General features: G+C 46.3%; 1 protein-coding gene across 4 annotated transcripts in view; it reads left to right on the top strand.

The window, feature by feature from the left end:
- FARP1 (FERM, ARH/RhoGEF and pleckstrin domain protein 1) overlaps nucleotides 1-15900 on the top strand; it is a 231935-nt gene that overhangs the window by 183621 nt on the left and 32414 nt on the right. For 2 of the 4 annotated variants that reach the window (XM_006755040.2, XM_006755038.2), the window contains exons 13-15: nucleotides 2911-3068; nucleotides 4837-4926; nucleotides 5999-6132. In XM_006755040.2, coding sequence (XP_006755103.1) covers nucleotides 2911-3068; nucleotides 4837-4926; nucleotides 5999-6132 — 382 coding nt within the window. Of the gene's footprint in view, nucleotides 1-2880; nucleotides 3069-4836; nucleotides 4927-5998; nucleotides 6133-15900 lie in introns of all 4 variants that reach the window. The other 2 variants (XM_006755039.2, XM_006755037.2) reach the window with 1 other exon arrangement.

Below are 15900 nucleotides of genomic sequence, written 5' to 3'. Positions count from 1 at the left end.
TCCCTCTTGACTGCAGACGGGCCCAGTGTGAGCACCGGTTGGCACCATGTTTATCACACGTTGGTGCCAAGTCAAAAGAGAATTTCAGTGACTCATTAAGCTGCCAAATTCTACTGAGTACCCTAGTCATCCTACTTCATTGGTTGCTGAATGGTAAATGAGTTACATGTTTTTGTTTGGACCATGTCACCTATCCATTTCCAAAGCCTCGAGTAGAGTCTTCTCCAAGGATGCAGCTCAGATGAGCAAAATCGCACTTGAGAGTTCTAGGCCTTTCCCTGCCTTAGCACTGCTGATAGATTCCTAGAACAGGCTTTGTACTCTCTGATTTATTGGTCTAACGGTTTACACTCATCACCCTGCCTTTCTTAGGCCCCAACAAACCAGGTGGAGTAGCTGCTCCAGAAGTGGGAATGGGCCACTCTAATTCGGTCAGTGGTTACATGTATGTTGGGGCTACGTGAGTGAATGAAGCAGGCTTTCCCCCAACACCCTGGGCCTGACCCGGGGCTGTCCCCTACTCAACCCAGGAACACGGGTTGTTGTGACATTTATGTTCAGTGTCGTTTTCTGAGCCCTGTCTCTGATGTGGTCCGGTGGGAATTCTAGGCGGCTGTCTTTGAAATGGGTCCTGCCTTCTTGGCAGGGTGGCGTCTCTCCTGGAATCCTAGTCTGTTCGCTCCTGCTTCCAGCTGCTCCGTCTGCTGAATAGCACTGTCCCAGGAGGGTGCACAAGGGCAACAGCTTTTGACCTTGGAGAGTGGAAGTGCTTGTACTTGAGCATGATCCCCCTTATTTTCTCCCTCACAATGTGGCGCTGGATCTTTTATCTGCTGCTGGATGCTGTCCAGGGCCTAATTGGTACTGTTTTCCCCGCCCCTCGCCCCCTCCTCTTCTACCTAGCCTTCTAACTGCTTTTTCTTCTTGGCTCCAACTCTTTCAATGACAAGGGGAATGCTTTCTCTGTCCCACGCCCCTGCAAATGCAAAGCCCAGCACGCTCTCACTTATCACTGCCTCACCTGACCTCACGCACGGCGTGAGAGCTGAAGGTAAGCCCCCGGATGCTACCAGATGACTGGTGGACACAAAGGCGTGACTCGCAAACAGCAACTCACAAATGCATGAACTGTTTTGATCTCCAAACAGACTGCCAGGATTTCTCTTTTCTAATTCCTATTTGTAGTGATAACATTTTAATTTTTGTGATTAAAAAAAAAAAAAGAATAGTGTAGTACCGTGAAACAATTGCAGTTCTCATTGTTGTCACTATTTCTATTTCACGAGTTCCCGTTCTTTCTCAATCATTGTATTCAGTTGTGCACTGGTGTCAATAAAATTGGCATTTGTGAAGCAATTTCTGGCCTTTTTTCTCTGGGTTTCCCTGGGTCTGGTGGTGTGTGGGGTGACTGGGTCTTTGTCTAACACCAGGACTTCATTTCAATAATTGCATAATAAAATGCAAGGATTCAAACGCAGGAGTTTTTCAATGTGAACTTCCTGATTCTGCCTTCTCACATTTTCTACGCTTGTTCTTCAAAGAGCAGTGTCCTGACCAGTAGCCAGTGGGCAGGAGGCATGCTTTCCTTGTTTTTCTGGGTGTGGTGGCTTCTCACCCATGTGTGGGTGACACAGCTAGCTGGTCAACCCGGGACTGGGTGGGGGCTGCTGGTGGTTTCTCCATGGTTCGCTCAGACTGGGATCAAGTTCACTACCCTGTTTCATTCTAGGCTGTCCTATCTAATAACTTCAAAATGGATATGACAATCCAGAAGGAGAGGATAGATGTTAAAAAAAAAAAAAAAAAAAAACGGGAGTGGGGGGGTTATGCCCAGAAAATGGCACTTCACCTTTTTCTTCAAGATCCTTGATAGTGTGAGGCGTAGCAATGAATTGAAACTACATATTGGAAAATGGAGAAGTCATTTACATTGTCTTTCCTCATAATGGTAACAGGCAAGACTGCTGGCTGCTTTAACGTTGTTTGCCCTAATACTAGTTCTAGCAAATCCACATTAGGTAAGAACATTTAGGTGAGAGGTATGTGTGAAACATCCTGTTTAGCTTCCATGGTTTGAGGGATTGATCATTGCAAGATTCTGTTGGCAAAGAGTTTCATGTACACCTCATCTCCTGTGGCTGACTCACAGTGGATAATTACACATTTCTGTACTGTTTACTGGGGCATTCTTTTCAGGGGAGTAATTCATTACCTGCCACTTTTTGACTCATAAAAGGGTCTTGGGATAATGTAATGACCTCCAGCTTTGCATTTTTAAATGACCACCTTTGCGTGTAAATGTGATGCTAGTGTTTCTGTCCCAAACAGTGAGAGAGACATGGAGTGACATCACCAGGTATACCGAGCTTGTTTCTGTTCTCTGTCGACTGGGGAGGTAGCTGCTTGATCTTTCTGTAGTGGTGGCCCGTTGTTATGAGATGTAGTCTGTCCTCGCTGCTCCAGTCGTCTCGTCTCCTATTAGTCTAGCTCATCACCTAGTCATTTCCCACGTCTCCTTGTCATGTAGACGCTGTCTTTCTTGAGTAATTCTTAGAAGCTAAGGCAATGGTTAGGAGATGATTCTATGTGGGGATACACTATGTTTTAAAACTATTGTAATTCCCTAAGCAGAGTTCTCTACCTTATCATTAATTATATAACTGAGGCTCCATTGAATTACTCATACGATGCTATCTCTGTTAAGGCAGCTGCCGCTTAGAAAATAAAAATAGTAGAAAGTAATGAAGCCCATGAAGTTTACCATTGAGTAGTCAAGGTTCTAAAGATTTGAAAAGGTGAGATTATAAGTAGAAATCAGGTCCCAGAGGAATTACTTTTCTTTTCTTTTCTTTTTTTTTAATACTTCTCATCCCCAAACAGGCTCCCTGACTGGTAGCCCTCACCTTTCAGAGCTGTCCATCAACTCGCAGGGAGGAGCTGTGCCCGCCAACGTGATCTTGTCTCCCAACCTGAGCCCCGACACCAAGCAGGCCTCTCCCTTGGTCAGCCCGCTGCTGAACGACCAGCCGTGCCCACGGACCGACGACGAGGAGGAGGGCCGGAGAAAGGTGCGGGGATTCGTGCACGCGAGCATGTTATTCTGTTTTGAAATTGTAGTGATATACATAAAGTAAAACTGGCTATTTTGCCATTTTTATGGGTAGAGTTCAATGACATTAAGTACATTTTTTAATGTTTTTATTTTGTTAATCCTTACCCGAGATATTATTCTATTGATCACATAACTGAGGCTCTATTGAATTACTCATATTATTATGCTATCTCAATTAAGGCAGCTGCCACTTAGAAAAAAGAGGAGAAAATAATGAAGCACACTAAGTTTGCACATTAAGTTTTTAGAAAGGGTGGAAGGAAGAGATGGAGAGAAATATCAATGTGAGAGAGACACATCGTTTGGTTGCCTTCTGCTCACGCCCTGACCAGGGCCAGAGCCTGCAACCTCGCTTCACCGGAATTGAACCTGGGAACCTCTAGTCTGCAGGCCAATGTTCTATCCACTGAGCCAAACCGGCTAGGGTGACATTAAGTAACATTTGCATTGTTGTACAACCATCATCATTGCTTATTTCTAGAACTTTGTCATCATAATTTTGTACTGTAACTCTGTACCCATTGAACAATAATTCTCCACCCCCAGCTCCCAGAAACCACCATTCTACTTTCTGTCTCTCTGGATTTCACTACTCCAGGAACCTCATATACTAAGTGGAATCCTAAAGTTCTTATCCCTTTGTGGTTGGTTAATTTCACTCAGTAGAATATCCTGAGGTTCATCCGTGTTGTAGCACGTGTTGCGATTTTCTTCACTTTTAAGGTTGAATAATATTCCAGTGCATGGATGTGCCACATTTTGTGTGTCCGTTCATGTGTTGATGGATAATTGAGTGGTTTCCTTCTTTTGGCAACTGCAGACAATGCTGCTGGAAACATGGCGGGCAAGTATCTGTTCAAGTCTCTGCCTTTGTGCTTTCTTGCATATCCTGGGTGGGCACCTGTGGGAAGCAAGCAAGGTGGCTAACACCAAGGGATTTCTTTTTCTTATTGTTTAAAGAGAAAGCAGACTCTGGCCAAATTGGTTAGAGTGTCATCCCAATACCCAAGGTCGTGGGTTCGATCCCCGGTCAGGGCACATCAAGAACCAACCAATGAATGCATAAATAAGAACAACAACAAATCCCTCTCTCTCCATCTCTCTCTCTCTCTCTGTCTTTCTAGTCAATTTTTAAAAATACATAAAGTAAAAGCAATGACGGGCCTGCTCTAGAGTGGTGCCGCCTGCCCACCTAACCGACGGATTCCAGAGAACTGAGTCACACTGGTGTCACCAGCTGCTTGCACTCTTGTCCCTTTGTCTTGGCTACCCTTTGCAGGCCCACAAACAACGAGGCTTCTATTTCCTGAACACCAACCCCACCGGCCACGGCACCCAGGACAAAGGCCATTGTGGTTTCTGTTTCATTTATGTCCTTGAAGACTGCATCACTCTGCCATGTTACTAATTAATTAGCTTTTCAATGCCCAAATTTGAACGAATAGTCCTCCTTGGTGGCTAACATACTCATTCGAGGCCTTTCACTGAGGGTAATATTTGCACGGGAGAATGTGTTCCTAGACTGTTTTCTCATCATGGAAATCCATTCTCTTACTCTCTGTAGTTCCTCTCCCACAAAAAAGAATACATGACTTTATTTAGACTTGATACTAGCTAACAAAAGATGGCAAGTTAGCCATGTTCCACTTTCTTATAATCAAGGCATTCTTAGAGACTTATACTAAAAAATGATTATGTCTCTTTTCTTTTTATGGACTTGGCAGAGATTCCCAACTGACAAAGCGTACTTCATCGCTAAGGAAGTGTCCACCACCGAGCGAACGTATCTGAAGGATCTTGAAGTCATCACTTCGGTATGTGTAGCATTTCCCCTAAAGCATCGGCTTACATCATTTATCTCAATGAATACTCAGCTTTCGGAGAGAAGCTGGATCTAATTAAATGTTGGATTGTCTGACCAGGAGTTTGGTCCTAGATTATAGAAATAAGACAGTAATATATTTAATTTGGAATGTGCTCTATAAAAAGTTTTATAGTTAGGATTTTTTTAAAGTGTGGAGGCAGGATGTGTCTAAAGTGGAGAAAATGAAAACTAAACATTTTGCTGTCTGCATGCATCGATGCAGAACATTGTGCGTATGTTGCCCGTTGTCAAATGCAGCTATTTATTCATTTTGCTTGAAGGAGACCTCACAGGGAATAGAAGCCTCGTTTTATCTTTCATAATAAATTGAGCCATGTCAGCAAAATCTGCCAGAAGTCTGTCTTTTATTATTTTAATCAGTTCTGTCCAGCCTTGGAAACAAATGTAAAGCCGTGCAGGTGTCTTTCTGACCCCTGGGTGCAGGTAAATAGCTGGCCTTTTGGAGGTCAGCGGAATCATTGGGTATGTGCGCCTCCGGGGCGTCTTGCATGGTAACTGGCCCGGGCAGGTGCTCAGGAAACACCCTGGGACCCAGCCCTGCCTCGCCTCAGCAGGATGACTGACACTGTGTGAAGGCAGCGGATTTATCTCCCTGGTTCAGCCACCTAAGTGCTCAGCATTTTTACAAAGGAGCAGAGATGGAAGTTCCTGAAGGACTGAACCCAGGGGTGGTCAGTGCTATAAAGCAGGATTGCCCAGCGAGCTGGCTAGATGGAGGTTTTGACTTGAGGAGCTGCCCATTTCAGAGATCTGTCCTGACTTCGGCAGTTTTTTGGTAACCAGTCGCAGGAAGCAGGAATAAAGAGATGGGTGCTTCTCGTCCCATCTGATGAAAGGGGACAAGCAGTGAGGCCTGGAAGCGCCTGGTGCCCCCGAGATGCTGCAAACCCAGTGGGAAAGGCCCTGTGTTCCGGGCGCAGGTGGCTGCAGCATCACTTCCGAATTGCAGACACTCATCATGCATCTCTACACCTCTAAGTGTGGCCTCCTTTTCTTCCCAGTGGTTTCAGAGCACCGTGAGCAAGGAGGACTCCATGCCCGAAACACTGAAAAGTCTCATATTCCCCAACTTTGAACCTTTGCACAAATTTCATACAAATTTTCTCAAGGAAATCGAGCAACGACTAGCCCTGTGGTGAGTACAGTTATGTTTATATTTACACACACACACACACAGCCCTTTCCTCTTGCTCTTCCCATTGTTACTTCTATGTTGTTCCTTTTAGGCAGCAGTCATGAGTAAAGGTCAGAGCAAGAAGCTGGCTTAAGACAAGCCAACCTTAAAACGGTGTCCAGTTAGGTTCTACATGTATTTAGATCTCATCCTGAATCTTTCCCCCTTGATTTACAATTCTTCAAAATGCATGTTTTTGTATGATAATTAAATGAATGTCACGAAGGAAAGGTAGTAGTTACGTCTGGGAGGAACTTTTAGGGGTGTTGGTAATACTTCATTGGTGCTTGCTTTATAATTACTTGTTAAGTGTCTGTATATCTCGATGCAGTTTTCAGTATTATATTTCACAGTGTTTAAAAGTGCTTTGAAAGATACAGAGTCCTCTGCAACACACACACACACACACACACACACACACCTTGAGTCCTATTTCTAGCAGTTTATCTTGATGCATTTTAATATGTGAAATGGCATGACAGAGAGCTTTATGGCAGGATTACAAGATTAGAAATGGCACTGGCCGGTGTGCTCAATTGGTTGGGTATCATCCCATGCACCGAAGGGTTGCAGGTTTGACTCCCAGTCAGGGCACATGTCCAAGTGGTGAGTTCGATGCCCGGGTTGTGGGCTCGATCTCCCATAGCGGGTGTGCAGAAGGCAGCCAATCGACGCTTCCTTCTCACGTTGATATTTCTCTCTCCCTCTCCCTCTCTGTCTAAAAATCAATAAAGATATTTTTAAAGATTAGGAATGACCTAAATGTCCATGAATAGTAGATTTGTTATAAATAATGTTGTCTGTTTATGAAACCAAGTAAACATTAATCTGGGAGGAGAGTGTGGAGCGGAAGAGCAGGAAAGACTGTGTGCTATATAATGCAAAACCTGAGCACCCTTACCTCAAATAGAACGTTTTTGAGAAAAATTCTTCTGGGGTTTGTTAACACAGCTATATGTAGATACAGAGGGAGTTGACTGTCTACTAAACACGCATTTAAAAAATGCCAGGAGAAAAATAGGAAAAGGCTTCCACCGTGTTTTTGGCAGAAATGGAACCCACTAGATACTGCATCCTTACCACAGGTGAGAATTTGATTGAAAGTGGTCTCTAGGACATTAGACTGTAGGGCCTGGAGGAGCCGGGATGAGTTTGTCTTTCCCAGGTGATCCCAGGTCATGGGTTCAAGCATCAGCTTAGCCGGTTAGCAGAGCTGCTCCTTTTGCTATGAAGTGAAGGTGGTCAGGGATCCGGCTTTGTCTGTTCTTTACACCTAGAGACAATCCCTGCCCATTTCTCTTTCCTGTGATGGGAAGGTGAGAGGCTGCCCTAAGATGCCTCAGGGCGGAGAGTACAGCCAGGATGAGAAATAACAGGTACAGGTCTGTCTCACCGAGCATGGGGAGAGATTGGAAGTGCCACTGTAGAGTCTTACTCAAGCTTGGTGCTGCGAGTAGAAGAGAAACACCACTTTTCAAAATTAACCCAAAAAAATCTACATCGTCCAACTTAATTTTACCTTCCCAAGTTAGTCTACCTGGAAACTCGCGGTTGCGACCTGCCCTGTGGCCTCATCATTCCTGCAGAATTGAATGATGCTGTCACAGTGGAGGCAAAGACTTCACAGCTCAGGAGAAACCTGCCAACAGTTGGTTTTCTGGCCGGTGAGACGTATGCCAACATAGTCTTCACCTTCCCAGGGCTCAGAGCATCGTTGTTGTTGTTGTTTTTTTATGGCTTCCTCTATCTCTTTTTTCAACGTCCTGTCGTTTTCTGAGTAGAGGCCTTTTACCGCTTTAGTTAAGTTTATTCCTAGGTAGCTTAATTTTTTTGGTGTGATGGTAAACAGGATTGCTTTTTTAGTCTCTCTTTCTGTAAGTTCACTATTGGTGTATAGAAATGCCATAGATTTCTTGCCGTTAATTTTGTATCCTGCTACATTGCCAAATTCATTTATTAAGTCTAATAGTTTTTGATGGAGTCTTTAGGGTTTTTTATGTACAATATCATGTCATCTGCGAATAAGGACAGTTTTACTTCTTCTTTTCCAATTTGGATGCCTTTTATTTCTTCTTCTTGTCTAATCACAATGGCTAATACTTCCAGTACTATGTCGAACAGGAGTGGTGAGATTAGGCATCCCTGTCTTGTTCCTGTTCTTAAGGGAAATGGTTTTAGTTTTTGCCATTGAGTATGATGTTGGCTGTGGGTTGTGTGTTTTTTTTAACACATTGTGGGTGGAGCACGAGCATTCTCGTGTTTTCATATTGCACAGTGTTTTACATAAATGTTAAAGGCGCGCCTTAAAATTAAATACCCGTTGCATTTTGAAGTTATTTATTACATGTTCTTACAAGCTAATATCTTTTTAAAGTGTGGTACTTTGTAAAACGTTTTTGTACTCGTTCAATAGAAACTTACCTGGCCACTGGGTAAAGCAATGTGTTAAGCAATTATTTCAAACATTTACAATTTTCACTTTAAATGCAAAATAGCAGATACAAAGAAAAATATATTAAAAAACATATCATACTGACCCTTTGCCCCACATACAGACATCAGCTTTGATATTTGCTTTTAGGTAATTAGGTGAAAAAATAAGCACAAACTTAAAACTATTCTTTCGCTCCAAAAGAAGCAAAGTTGAGGCATTATATTTAGCAGATGTGTGATCTCCATCCAGAAATGGTTTCTCTACTAATCCACAGCCTGGCCACATGCTGCCCATCCCTGCCTTCTCAAGCAGGTCTTCGTGTGAGCATATGTTCTTGAAACTGACCGTGTTCCTTACTACTCATTAAGGTTGCAAAATGATATTGAATGTCAGCTGTAATTTAAAAAAATAAAATAAGCAAATAAAAAAAATTATTAAGGTTGCTATGGAAACGCACGGGGCTAGCACCAGACCACACAGAGGATATGAAGCGGGGAGGACCTTCAGACGATGCTCAGGAACATCTGGTGCAGACTCAAGCCAGCTGGCCTTCAGCACAGCCCGCTGCCTGCATGGGACAGCTGGCTCCATGCTCACGCTCTGAAGGTCAAGCAGTGGCCTCTGCTTCTCCAAATTATGATAAATATCTCACCAGCTCCACCTGGAGCTGGACTCCCCCCCAACCGAGTCAGCCTTAGAGGAGGCGATACACTCAGCACCAAAGCAGCAGGACAAGATATTTGTGAACATTCTGCAGGAAACCCACAAGCCATGATCGCTCCCAGCCTGCTCCACTGGGCTCTGTGCACCACCAGATCCCAGCAGCAGATGCCACACCTTGTAACGGTGTTTTCGTCCCCTACCCACCGCCCACACCCCCAGGAGAGCAGGGAAACGGAGACAATGGGAGCCAAGTCTGGCATGCAAACCCCTGGGCTCCTTCAGAGTTACCAACAGCTTTGTAGACACAGCCAATGCTACCCCCTTGTCACTCGGAAAAAAAATATTTCATTAATGCTGCAAGAGCTAATGACCACTTTCGTTTAGACCTTGAACCAACATGTTTTTAACTTTCCCAACACAGCAGGATAAGTTATCATGCCTAATATATAAATCGTCACCATCCCAACATTTTGATCTGGATGTATGGCACGTTGCTACAGGTATTAGGTGACTAACATCATTGTTGAGGATAAAAGGCAGCACATGAGCTGCAGAAACACAGGTAAGAATGACCTGAGTGGTTGAAACACATGGTCACTGATCACAGGTTCAAGGACAGAGAAAGCTTAGGGGATATACCTGTGTACACTATAGGCTCAGAGCTGGTGTCCCTATGGCATGTTTAGTCCACAAGACTTAAGTAATGTTGGGGCGGTCACACATAGTACATGGCATCAGTTGACAGTACCTGGCAGCCCAGCATGGTGGCTTTCACTAGCTCTTGCCACCAGAGAGAACGTTGGAGAAGCGGTATTTCATTCTGGAAATAAATGCCATTCCTTTGGATTTATCCGTGACGGTACATCTTTAGCATCTGGACCTTGTCTGTGAAAGAATATCCAATTGCTGAAAAAAAAAACAGCTGCTGACATTTGTTTTTTAGAGGGTTTTCAGTAGAGTCTCTTTTAAAGTTCTATAATTTTATTCATGTTTTACTTGAAAATACCAGAAAGTGTATAAAAGACTCAACGCCGGAGGGATAGCAGATAGTCCATGTGCAGCTCAGTTGACATGACCTTCAGTAGCCTTGCAAGAGTGGACCCAAACCAAATTGATGACGTGTCTCAGGAATAAATGTAAAAGTCTGTGACTCAGTTCAGCTAATCAATTCTTCCAGTGCATGATGAGGAGGACCTGGCTTGACAGGGACTAATGGCAAAAGGCTGAATGAGAATGAGTTTAGTGTGAGCAGATAGAATAACATGGAGATAAGCCAGTGTCTGTATCTGTAGCTGTCAACATTGGCTTCTCTTTAAAATCACCTAGAAGCTTAAAGAATCTCGCTCTCCAGGCAGAACCCCAGAGCAGTGATATGAGAATCCCTGAGAGGCGAGGCCGTGACTAAAGCTTCCCAGGTGACTCCCACATGTAGCAAGGTCACGACCCTCTGCCCTAGACTGCCGCACTAGACAGGGACCGGAGCATGGAAGACAATTTCCCCTTGAAATATCAAGGCTCATAATACTCTGCCCAGTTCGGAGTTTCACATTTGAAATGGAATAATAAGAGAATGCATTTTATTTTTTTTAAATTATTATTGGCCTTGTATGCATATATGCACGGCCCATGGACAGTTTCAACAATAAAGAATTATTTTTTAAAAATGATTGTTGGAACTTATGAGCATTTGGTCTAGAAGAGAGAAGTTTTTAGAAAATATGATGGACTCTCTTCAGGTTGATGGATGAAAAAGGGAGTACATGTCTTCTTCCCTTAAAGAAAGGATCGGATTTCCAAAGAGGCACATTGTGTCTGAATACAGAAAAGGGCTCCAGAACACCAAGTGCAGCTTAGCATTGAGAAGCTGCCTCCCAGGTGATGAACTTCCCCCGCCCCCGGGGCTCCTTGAGCAGAGAGAGGTTGACTATTTGCAGGTATTTATTGGGTGAGACCCCAAACCTGGCCGTGCATCAGGGTCACCTGGGGTTGGGGGAAGGGAAGTTTGGAAAAATACAGACTTCCAGGCCGACCCAGCCCTCCGGGACCAGCTCATTGAGGGGAGAGCCGGGTGCTTGTTCCTTACAGTGCTTCTGAGATAGCTGTGATGACTGCCTTCTCTGGAACCACCGATGTGGCTGCTTCCGACAAACCTGGGATCCTGGGATCCTTGGTTGCGTTTTGGTTGTCGCTCTTGTTGCTTTCTTCTTCACGCAGCGAATGAACGCATGAGTGGGCGGGTGGGGATTCCGAGAGCGACAGGCTTTGCCCACTGGGACTTGGGTTCTCAGAGGGGGGGGGGGGGCTGTAGGGGCAGGAGGCCCAGGCCAGGTCTGCCTCGGAGGACACGTGGGCCGTCAATGCCTGCACGGAAGAGGCAGCCTGTGAGTGAATATAGTCAGTGAGAAGGATGGGCACAGGAAAGTTCACCAAGACAAGAGTTCACACTGAGCTACAACTGACAGACCATATGTAAGGGTGTGTGTGTGTGTGTGTGTGTGTGTGTGTGTGTGTGTGTACATACTGTGACATGAAGAGCATGGGTTGGCTCATGCAGGCTGGGGTGACTGCGATCCGCATTCACCACCACACCACCTGAGGTCCGTGTCTCGCTGTCATGGCCCTTGCAGTTTCATTTCTTTTGTAAAATGCGGAGTGCAGTCTCCACATCATACGGCCGGCCCTTCCCTGCATTCAGTGAGACCGTGTTTGTGAAGGGGCTCAGTCTTCTGCCCCGCACATAGAAAGGGGGAAAACTGATCATTATTTTAAATAAACTCTTTAGTTTGAAATAATTTTGGAGTTACAGAAAAGTTGCCAAGACAGTAGTTGCTGCACATCCCTCACCCGCCCTCCTCCCCTGATGTCAGAGTCTAACTTCACCTTGCTTATTCGTCAAAACTAAGAGACCAGGGTTGGCCACTACTATTAACTAAACCCTAGACTTTATTCAATGAGATTTTAAATTATTATTTAACGGAAAGAAATCTGAAGTTTACTATGCACCTAAAGTTCCCCAGAGTTTGGTACTTAAATGACAGCCACCATGCTTTCCTTTGCGGCCATATACTTCCATCAACTGTGGGAAATTATAGGGGAGAAACATTACCAGGAAGTTTTCCTAAATGATTAGCTGAACCCCAGCTCAGTAAACACACCTGCCCCTGTCCAAATGGTGCGTTCCCCTAAGTATACACACCCCAGAAAAGGGTGGACCGTTGCCTCCTGGCAAAGCCCGAGCTTCTGTTTCCTCAAAAACAAAGAAACAGGTTTGATGACTTCTGAGAACATGAAGAATGCTCATCCTTTTGAGAGCAGGGACGTGTTCCTCAGCTATTCCAGTCATTCAGAGGAAGTCACTCCAACCTTTGGCATTCAGGCGGGAGGCCCACAGCCAGCCCTGCGGTGACTGGCAGGCGCTGAGCACACACTGGCCAAGTCACTCCCCAGAGATGGATGAAGACCTGCCTGGTACAGGGTGCCCTGGTGGATTCTGCAGTGTGCAGAGCTCGGCTTGCAGCTGGCGGGGAGCTGGGCTCCAGGGAAGAGTCCTGCAAAGAGGCCCTCTGACAGGCTCTGGGCACACAGTTCCCAAGAAGGACCAGCTGCCTTTTTTTTTTTTTAAAGAAACTTGAGGCAGTTCCCTTGGAAGGAGTGCAGAAATCGAAGGAGGCAGGAGGACTGGAAAGACTGGAAGTGGAGATGTCAGTGAGCAGACAAGTCATGGCTCAAGGGACAGAGGAGGGAAAGGGAGGCCCCTAGAGCTTTGAACCCAGTTGACTGGGAGAATGGTCATGAAATGAAGAGAGAGAGGAAGAAGCAAGTAAGAGAGGAAAGAGGAGCTTGCTTTGGGGCACGGCGGTGGTAAGGGCCCCGTAGTGAAGTTCTGCAGGCAGTTGCTAGTCTCAGGCTTGGGAAAGAAATCCGCTGTAGGTGCGGGTCTGGGAATTATTCTCAAGAAGAATCCAATCTTTAAGGAAGAGACGGTTGCAGCTACAGAGCCAGGTGTATTGAATACACCTTTGGGGCAACTTTCCATCCATGGAGCTTATGGCAGAGCAAGAGCCAGCCAAGGCAATAGAAGACGCCAGCAAGACTAAAAAAGCAAGAGGAGGGGTGGGGATCTGAGAGGAGGGGGTGTCTTGGAGAGTGAAGATGGGAGGGCAGAGGTGGTTTCAGGAAGGAGGTCCCTGGTGTGCGGGAGAAGGCTCAAGACAGAGGGCGTTCTCCAGGGCAGAGAGATGAGGGGCAGCCTTAGGGCTTGAGGGCTTTTCTCTCGGGGGGTGACAGGCTTGCAGGCTGTTGTGATCAGGAAGCTTACAGGTGGAGTGTTTTTATCTCGCCAAGACGCTGCGGCGGCCGAAGTGGAGTGGAGATAATTGAGTGGTCAGAAATGGTTTCATCCACATCTCCCCCAAAGTGGAAAATTTTAAAAGTATATATTTTTTATTGATTTCCGAGAGGAAGGTAGCAGGAGAGAGAGATAGAAACGTCAGTGATGAGAGAGAACCATTGACCAGGCGCCTCCTGCACACCCCACACTGGGGATCAAGCCCACAATGCAACCCTGGCCGGATCGAACCAACCATGACCTCCTGATTCATAGGTCAATGCTCAACCACTGAGCCACGTCAGCCGGGCAGAACACTTTAATAGTAGCCCCAAGGAACAATCATAGGACAAAAATAAATATTTTCCTCAAAAAATTAAACATAGAATTACCATCTGATCCAGTATTCCACGCCAAGGTATATAAAGTAATGGAACAAGAGACTCAGCAGATGCTTGTACCTCAGCTTGTACCTGAGATGCATAACTCACAGTCATCAAAAGGTGGAAACAGCCCAGAAGTCCCCTGACGCATCGGTACAGAAGGTGTGGGACACCCGCACCTTGGAATATTTTTCAGCTGTAGAAAGGGAGCGCATTCTGACACATGCTACAGCATGGACGCACCTCGAGGACATGAAGCTCGGTGAAATAAGCCAGGCACAAAAGGACAGGTATTGTATGATTCCACCTACACAAGGTTCCTAGAGTAGATCAATACATAGAGATAGAAAATAGACAGTAGTTGCCGGGGCCAGGGAGGGAAATGGGGCATACGAAGTTTCCGTTTGGAAAGATGAAAAAGCTCTGGGGAAGGGTGAAGGTGGTGGCTGCACAACAGCGTGAACATACTTAAGGTCACTGAGCTGTACACTTAACAATGGTTAAGACAATATATATATTTACTAGAGGCCCGGTGCACAGATTCATGCACATTGAAAGGAAACTAATTAGAAGGTGGCCGGCGGGGCGGGACTGGGCAAGACAGGCGACACGCACTGGAGCCAACTTCCCAAGGTCCCTCCCCGGCTGGTTGCACCTGGTGCGGCCTGAGTCTTGAAGGGAGTCTGCAGGTGGGGTCCCTCAGCCTGGCCTGCGGGGATGGGGCCAAAACCAGCTCTCCAGCATCCCCCAAGGGGTCCCAGATTACCAGAGGGCGGTTCTCAGTGATGCACCCCAGAATCAGGCTCCCTGCTCTCTGATTCCAGGTGTGTCACCTAAGAACTGCAGCTGCCAAGTCACCACAGCTTGGCAGCTCCTGCGTTGAGCATCTGCCCTCTGGTGGTCATTGCACGTCATAGCTACTGGTCGGATGGTCAGACACTTAGGCTTTTATAGAGAGAGATAATATGTAACCAGAGACCTCAGAACAGTGCCTCGTCCTGAGGGCCTCTGGTCGTGCAGTTACTGTGTGAGGTGCTGACCAGGTGCTTTCCTGCATGAACTCACGTGAAGCTCGGGGCCTGGATGAGCCTCAGGGGCCATGTGCTTGCTCACCGCAGGGTTTCCATTCTGACCATTGGCAGCCAGGCCTCGGCGGGTCAAAGTGCACTGAGGACCCCAATTTAAAGCTAGCACCATCCTTACATTGAGGGGAGAGCTCAGCTCTTATTGATTCAGGGGAGCCTGGGGTTTTCCAAGTGCCTTTTTCATCTGAGGGCCGACCTCACAGCGCTCACGTTTCACTTTTTATCTTGTTCCTCATTCTTGGAGGCTCTTTTTCATCTTCCATTATTGTTTTCCTTTATTGCCCAACAGTGTGGGAGGTCTCAGGTGCACATACTCTGCAGATGGGAAGTGAAACTAGCCCTTTTACCTTTCAGAAATGGCCGAAGAAGGGGTGTTGGGGGCGGTCAACCCAGTCGGTGAGCAGCTGCACTTCCCTCCCCCACCACCGAGGGAAATACGTTTGATATTAACACCTGTTGCCTGGCCCAGCCCATGTTTGAGTTGGGATCATTCTGGAAAATGCTGGAAAGGAATCCCCATGGTGGGCCAGCCTGCTGCCGTGAGCTCACTGCATGCACACCTGAGGTTCCCGTAGGCGGGGCCGGCGGGGATACTGTCCTGACAGGCCCCTGGGTTTCCTGCAGTGACCACCACCCACCCGGTCTCCCTCCACCACCCAGAAAGGAAGCTCTACCTTCGATCAGAAGCAGTTTCTCGGAACATCCTCTCCCAAAGGGGCAGTGTCCCCTTGTGGTTGAGACAGGTATTTGAGCCAGGCCTGAGCACATGCCGTGTTCCACACATGTGCACACACATGCGCGCACACACCCTCAGTCCCAAAGGCGGCTCCATCTCTG

This window comes from Myotis davidii, unplaced genomic scaffold (genome assembly GCF_000327345.1).
Source record: "Myotis davidii unplaced genomic scaffold, ASM32734v1 scaffold133, whole genome shotgun sequence".
Classification (NCBI taxonomy): domain Eukaryota; kingdom Metazoa; phylum Chordata; class Mammalia; order Chiroptera; family Vespertilionidae; genus Myotis; species Myotis davidii.
The sequence above is the reverse complement of the archived record's forward strand: the minus strand, read 5'-3'. Positions and strand labels throughout refer to the sequence as shown.